This window comes from Hippocampus comes, unplaced genomic scaffold, assembly GCF_001891065.2.
Source record: "Hippocampus comes isolate QL1 unplaced genomic scaffold, H_comes_QL1_v1.1 scaffold200, whole genome shotgun sequence".
Classification (NCBI taxonomy): domain Eukaryota; kingdom Metazoa; phylum Chordata; class Actinopteri; order Syngnathiformes; family Syngnathidae; genus Hippocampus; species Hippocampus comes.
Genome location: NW_017805460.1, coordinates 209,961 through 217,820, shown reverse-complemented (window position 1 = coordinate 217,820; position 7,860 = coordinate 209,961). Strand labels below are relative to the sequence as shown.

The 7,860-nt window shown below is 40.6% G+C and overlaps 1 protein-coding gene across 1 annotated transcript; it reads left to right on the top strand.

Moving 5' to 3' along the window:
• Positions 1-5,711: 5,711 nt before the first annotated feature.
• Positions 5,712-7,290, top strand: LOC109518658 (gap junction delta-2 protein). Its single transcript, XM_019874661.1, has one exon. It carries the CDS (start codon positions 5,769-5,771, stop codon positions 6,861-6,863), a length of 1,095 nt encoding a protein of 364 aa, XP_019730220.1. The 5' UTR covers positions 5,712-5,768; the 3' UTR covers positions 6,864-7,290.
• The last annotated feature ends 570 nt before the right edge of the window (positions 7,291-7,860 follow it).

Here is a 7,860-nt window from a genome sequence, read left to right as displayed (position 1 = left end):
GCAGGGAATCACACGATACGTTGGAATTGAAATCATCAAACAGTTTTCCAAATGGACAGAGCAAAGCTATGCCCTCTCTTCTATTTTTCAAATTTTTATGAAATAGCCTTGATTGAATGTCTAACTCTATCTCATGCAACCCTGTTGGACACAACAGGCATAAGTTTCGGTCCCGATAAACAGTGTGAGAACAACCCAGTTGCACGCATAATTGAGCCCAGCCCATGACACTAACAAAGACTTGAACTCCAGGAGGAGGTGTCGGAGTTTGGGAAAAGACTGAAAAGTCATTATTCTGGTGCTGACAAGTGTTTTGTTAACCCATGTGTGGTAGAAACACTCGAGCAGTGGTTCTTAACCTGGGTTCAATCGAACCCTAGGGGTTCGGTGAATCGGTCTCAGGGGTTCAACGGAGCCTCCGCCATGGAGGTGACACACCCGACTCAACATGTCATTTAGTTGTGATACACCTGCTTAGCCATCACTGGCTGGTTCATTTTGTGCATCGTGCAAAAACGTATACTTATGTCTTGAAATGTTATTGAAGTTTTTTTCAGTTTTTTAATGAATGTGTTTTTTTATATCTTGAATTTGTAAAAAAAAAAATCATTTTTATTTTTCACTAATGAAGGGTTCAGTGAATGTGCATATGACCTGGTTGGGTTCGGAACCTCTAACAAGATTAAGAACCAATGCACTAGAGTGTCCTACCGAAGAATTATCCATGCATCCATTTTCCGATCCGCTTTATCCTCACAAGTGTCGCGGGGGTGCTGGAGTCTATCCCAGCTGTCTTTGGGCAGTCGGCGGGGGACACCCTGAACCGGTTGCCAGCCAATTGCAGGGCACACACAGACGAAAAACCATCCACGCTCACACTCACACCGAGGGACAATTTAGAATGTTCCATTAACCTGGCATGCATGTTTTTGGAATGTGGGAGGAAACTGGAGTACCTGGAGAAAACCTACGCAGGCACAAGGAGAACATTCAAACTCCACAAAGGGAGGCCAGAGCCGGAATCGAACCCTGCACCTCTGCGCGCAAAATCTGTACATGCCGGCAAGACCAACCAAATTATGAGACATTTTTTGCATGACTTTTCTCATTGTCATGGGGGTTGGTGAAGCAACAAGAGGTGGCTTGCCCAGGAAGAAAGTCTAGCCAGGACTGCCTCTGTCATTGTACCAGGCAATGAGGTTTTTGACTGGTGAGGTACTACTTTATTGGTGTTTGATTTAAAAATATGAAGTGAAAATACAAGATTAGCCTGCCTTTCAATTTTTACCTTTGTTAAAACATGTCCCAAATAAGGACAATATTTCAGTGCTCCTTCAAATGGCTGCAAGGAACGTTTCTGGGTCTCAAGGTCGCTCATCCTTGACCTTTTCCTCCTCCGGGACTTCTACCATGAGGATTGGGCATGGCCTGATGTCTCATTATTTATTGAGTTGCACAGTGATCTCTTGTCAGAACATTCAGCTTTCTTCCATGTCTTCTGCATCCAGCGCTGCTCTGTGTGGTTACTTCATATTTTTTGGGATATAAAAACTTTTTCATTGACTTCTGTGTTTGCATCTGGGACAAATTCAGATCCTCATGTGACACAATTCAGTTTTTGATTTACCTATCATGCATGTTTTTGGAATGCGGAAGGAAAGGGGAGAACATGCAAACGCCACACAGGAAGGTCAGAGCCCGGGTTTGAACCCACAACCTCACCATTGGGAAGTGAAAGTGCTAACCAGTAATGTTTTTTTTTTTTTAAACAACTAAAAAACAAATGGATAAAACAACATAATAATAAATACTAGCATTAAAAATCATGGAGGCGTACAACATATTTCACTGTAGTTATGTTTTTGGTACAGTTAAGGATATGAGTATTAACATAAATTGTGTTATGTATCCAAAAAAGAGAAATACGAAAGTTGAATATCTTGGAGAGAAAAAAAACATACTGATTTCCGGGAAGTGCTTTTTTTCCCCTCCGTTAGGTTCTGTTTTACCAATAAGTCCATAATGTCTCCCAATTTGCCAAACCATGGTTATAGAAAGAAATTCATCCATCCATCCATTTTCTGATCCGCTTTGCTCTCACAAGGGTCGTGGGGCATGCTGGAGCCTACACCAGCTGTCTTCCGGCAGTAGGCAGGGGACAGACACCCTGAACCAGTTGCCAGCCAATTGCAGGGCACACATAGACGAACAACATTCCGTACCTACACCCACACTTCGGGACAGTTTAGAGTGTTCAATCGGCCTGCCATGCATGTTTTTTTGGAATGCGGGAGGAAACCGGAGTACCCAGAGAAAACCAACACAGGCATGGGGAGAACATGCAAACTCCCCACAGGAAGGCCGGAGCCAGGAATGAACCTACAAGCTCTGCACTGTGAGGTTGACGCGCTAACCACTGGCCCACCGGGCCGCCCGAAAGATATACAAAAATGAAAAAAAAGACGCATTCCATATCAAGTGACTGTGCAATAAAGGCCTTGACAAGCAGGTAAGTCAGGGGTGTCAAACTCATTTTTGTTGCAGGCCACTTTGGAGTTATATCTTCCTGCGGAGGGCCGTTAAGACAGTGAAACCGAACAAATGTTTCATCATCACATCGCATTATTACTTGTACACACACACAAAAAAAAAAAAATGATGACTCACTAGTTTTGAAATCAGTCAAGTATTTGTTAAATTATTGCTCAAGTGAGTGTAATCAGGGTAAAGGAATTATTGCAAAATGTCACCGTTATTTATTACGTATGACAATTTGAGATTTCGGTACAGATTTAAGCAAGGATCGTGGAAGTTGACACAGATAATTTGCTTTCGTGGGACACCTAAAATGATGTGGCGGGCCGGCTGTGGCCCCAGGGCTGGGACTTTGACACCTGTGAGATAAGGGTTTGAATTGGAGCAACTGTCAAATTTCAAAAATCTGATATCTGTGTAAGACCTCTTCTCCACATAACAGTGCCAAATGATCCAAATCAGTCTTGTTCAGTCTTATAAAGTTTGATACCATATTCACCGTTACAATCACTTTGGATTTACAACAAGTACTTTATTCAAATGGCCAATGCTGCAATTGTATATTAAGTGGCTGTGGATGAAAACACACAGATAGACAATATTGTAGATCCTGAAAACCCAGTTGTTTTTAATACAGTTACATAATTAAAGTATGAGCTTTATTTTACCAGCTAAACACAGGGCTTTTACAAAACCTGGCATTGTTTCTTTCCAGCTCGTTCCATACACTGTTGAACTGTTTCACCATTCCCAGCTTTTCAGAAAAGGAACCCCCTCATTGTGTTTTGCACTGTACATTGCCTGCCTTTGCAGCCACACCGCACAATGCCAGTTTCAGACGGACTGGTTCATTATGTGTGGTCAGCCTATTCTCCCTTACCAGGCTCAACGGGATTCATCTCATCCAAACTTGAAGATTTAAAAAGCCATGAAAATGCATTGCAAAGCTTAGTTACAAGGATTTACTTGGGAAAGTTCGGGCTTACATGAAGGTAAGTTAAACCTTCATTCTGCTACTCATTATTTGATTTGCCGAGTTAAGCATAACTGTTTCTGCAAATAGCAACTACAACCCCCAATTCCAATGGAGTTGGGATGTTGTGTAAAATCTAAATTAAAAAGAGAATCCAATGATTTGAAAATCCTTTTCAAACGATATTCTTTTCAATACACTGCAATGACAAGATATTTCCTGTTCAACATGATGTATATTATTGTTCTTTTGCAAACATTCTCTCATTATGAATTTGATGTCTCTAACACATTCCAAAAAAGCTGGGACGGAGTAACCAAAGACTGAGAAAGTTGTGGAATGCTTAAAAAAAAAACAACAACAACAACAATGCCTGTTTGGAACATTCCACAGGTGAATAGGTTAATTGGAAGCATGTGAAGCATAATTGCGTGACAAAAAGAGCATCTGCGATAGACTGAGGTTCATAACTGTGTAAACAGCTGTGTGTAAAAATAGTCCAGAAAGTTGAAGAACTATGTTTCACAATGTACAATTGCAAGGTATTAAATGATTTCATCATCTGCAGTCCAAAATATATTCAAAGATTCTGGAGAATCTGGAGAAATCTCGAAACATAAGCGGCAAGACCAGAAACAAACATTGAATGCCCATGACCTTTGATTACTCAGGTGGCACTGCATTAAAAAATTGGCATCATTGTGTTTCCATGTTTGCTTTGGAACACTTCAGAAAACCTTTGTCAGTTTGAATAGTTTGTCGCTACATCTACAAATGCAAGGTCAAACGCTACCATGCATGGCAAAAGCCATAGATCAGCACTATCCAGAAACGCCGCCGGCTTCTCTGGGCCTGAGCTCATATGAGACGGATTGATGCAAAGTGTGCTTTGGTATGACGGTCTCACATTTCAAGTTGTCATGGCTGTTGTACCCTTCTGGCCAAAGAGGAAAAGGACTATTCGGATTGTTATCAGCGTACAGTTCAAAAGTCAGCGTCTGGAATGGTATGAAGGTGTGCTAGTGCCCGTGGCATGGTGAAGGCATCATAAATGTTAAAAGGGTACACTCAGGTTTTGGAGCAAATGAAGCTGCCATCCAAGCAACACATTTTTCAGAGATGTCCCTGCTCATTTTGGCAATACAATTATAAGCCACATTCTGCACATTACAACAGCATGGGTCCGTAATAAAAGAGTGAGAGTTCTAGAGTGTCATGCCAGCAGTCCAGACCTGTCTCCCATTAAAGATGTGTGGCACATTATGAAATGCAAAATCTGACAAAGGACACCTTGCATGGGTGAGCAACTGAAGCTGTACATCAAGCAAGAATGGGAAAGAATTCTGCCTACAAAGCTTCAACAATAAATGTCCTCGGTTCCCAAATGCTCATTGTGTATAAAAGGAAGGGTGATGTACCACAGTAGTAAACATGCCCATGTCCCAGCGTTTATGGAATGTGTTGCAGACATCAAACTCGAACTGAGAAATATTTGCAAAAAACAACGATCACATACAGTATATGAGTTGGATTATTGAGTATCTTGTCTTTGTAGTGTATTCAATTGAATATACCTGTAGGTTGAAAAGGATTTGAAAAGCATTGTATTCTGTTTTCATTTAAATTTTAGACAGTGTCCGAAATTTATTGGAATTGGGTTTGTATTTATATAAAACTGAATGTGAAAAAAACCCTACAGTATTAAATTACCAGTGAAGAATTCAAACTCGAATAGTATAATTCAGATTCTGTTTTTAAAAGTTAAGATTCAAATTAAACTATGCTAATTCAATTTGTGTAACTTAGATTCAGTTTTCCAATGCATTCACTCAAGTTTAACTATTCAAATTCAACCATATATTATTCAGATTCAGTTTCTGGTGTCACATATTTCAGCCCATAACGATTGTACATACATTTGGGGTAAAATAATGTAACTTGATGAGGGCAATTGAAACCAAAGAACACAGAAACAAAAGGTTATGAAAACTCCTCAAAGTTTTATTTTTAAAGAATTAAAAAAAAAAAATCATATACTTAGCACTCCACATTTCAATAACATAAAAATGGACAATACCCAGGGAAGTAATTTACGGATCATGTACGGTAATAGAAACAAACTAGACAAGAACATAACTGATGTACTTCTACAGGGGTGTAGTGTAGAGTCAATACAATATTTTTTTAGGAACAAAAGAGTGTTAAGATGTTTTACGCTTTTGTTTCTTTGTTTTTTTTTTTTTTTTACTAAGGTCAAGTCATGGGTGACTGGTCCATTCTTGGGCGTTTTCTGTCGGAGGTCCAGAATCATTCTACAGTGATAGGCAAGATCTGGCTCACTATGCTGCTCATTTTCCGCATCCTGCTGGTAGCCTTGGTGGGAGACGCCGTCTACAACGATGAGCAGTCCAAATTCACCTGCAATACCCAGCAGCCTGGATGCAACAATGTCTGTTATGACACATTTGCACCTGTGTCCCATCTGAGGTTCTGGGTTTTTCAAATTGTGCTAGTCTCCACTCCGTCGATATTCTACATCGTATTTGTTTTGCATAAAATTGCCAAAGATGAGAAGCTGGATGGACAACGGGGGCAGGTGTTAAGGCAAAGGTCTTCAAGGCAAGGTGCTGACCAGAAGGACGGCAAGGAGGCGATGAGGGTGGGTGTGCCGACTTACTGTCCTCATTTTAGGGATGATTGGGATGAGAGCGAAAGAGTGCAACAAAGCTTCCTGGAGGAGGGTCGTGGTGCACTCGCAGAAGATCCCACCGAACAATCTCACCAGGTTCTACTCATCTACATTCTTCACGTGTTACTTCGATCCATCATGGAAATCACCTTCCTAGTGGGCCAGTATTTGTTATTTGGCTTTGAGGTTCCTCACCTCTTCCGTTGCGAGACCTACCCCTGCCCAACTCGCACAGACTGTTTTGTGTCCCGTGCCACTGAGAAAACCATTTTCCTCAACTTTATGTTTAGCATCAGCCTGGGCTGCTTTGTGCTCAACATTGCAGAGCTTCACTACCTGGGCTGGGTCTACATTATCCGTGTCCTCTGCTCAGCCTGCTCCAACTGTTGCAGTCAGGAGAAGGATCCGGATAAACTGTACTCCAAGCAAAACCCCCTATTGCTTCAACTCAGGCATTCTCTGAGAGGTCAGCTGGTTCTGCAGACCAGATCGGCCATGGCTCAAGAGAAGACGGGGGGTTTGCTCACACGTGCCCCGGCGATCTCTTTTGAGACAGACTCAACTGTGGAATGCACCTCAAAGAGGAGTCCAGAGAACACAGACAAGGTGAAGGTCAAGTTGGCCAACATGGCCAGGTTGGGACGAACTAAGAAGTCTTGGCTGTGACAGCTTTGTGGTCATGCTATAAAATATGTGTTGTCTTGTTTTTCATATGTACCCCATTCATTCATCTACTCAACTCCTAGCAAAAATATTGTGAACATACTGTAGTAGTATGCAGGTTCAGCTTAATACAACCATTTGGAATGGGTATAATCGGAGATGATTCGCTGATTGTGAATAATGGTCTTGATTATGTTGAAGTGAGTGTTGATTGAACATGTCCGCTATGGTATTTTTAGATTTAATGTTCATTGTTCAAATAATTGCTGAAGTAAATGCATGCAGATATAATTAAAAACAGTTAATTAATGGGTTGCAAATTTTCTTAATTGCGATCAATGTGACCAATCAATGTGATCAATGAAGCCCAAAACAATGTGATCTATCTATCTATCTATCTATCTATCTATCTATCTATCTATCTATCTATCTATCTATCTATCTATCTATCTATCTATCTATCTATCCACATACACAAAAACATTATGATTATAATGTTGATACATTTTACATTGCTGCATTAAACAAGAATAAATGTATTCTAGATTGGTTGATTGAGAAGTGATTTTTATGGCTATAGATGAGAAGAAAAAGCATTTTCTGGAGAGCTCTTAATTATGCCTTGAATAGTGTTTGAACAAAATCCACCCTCCTGTTAATAAGAATTAGGTTTTGATTTTTACTTTTACATCCGTTGGTGCTGCCAAGATTACATAGTGTTTCAAGTCAGTGGCCTTCATTATGGCCAAGCATGTATATTTATCGATGTGTAGTTACTCAACATGTAGGGTAAATACGACGTTTGTTTCAATAAAATCACCTATCCGGCGACCAAATGGCCTTCTGTCATGGCTGCAATGTGACCTTGTTCCTGCAGATGGTGCTCTAAGCTCTTACTTCCATCTAGCGTGTGTTTCATTTGTATCAGTCCACCATTTATTGAAATGGATGTCAACAGTTTAAAAACATAATGGGTCACCCTTAAACCTCCTGCAGTAAA

Coding starts and splice junctions, on each gene's coding strand:
- LOC109518658 (XM_019874661.1), top strand. CDS start 5,769: ATGGGTGACTGGTCCATTCTTGGGCGTTTTCTGTCGGAGGTCCAGAAT.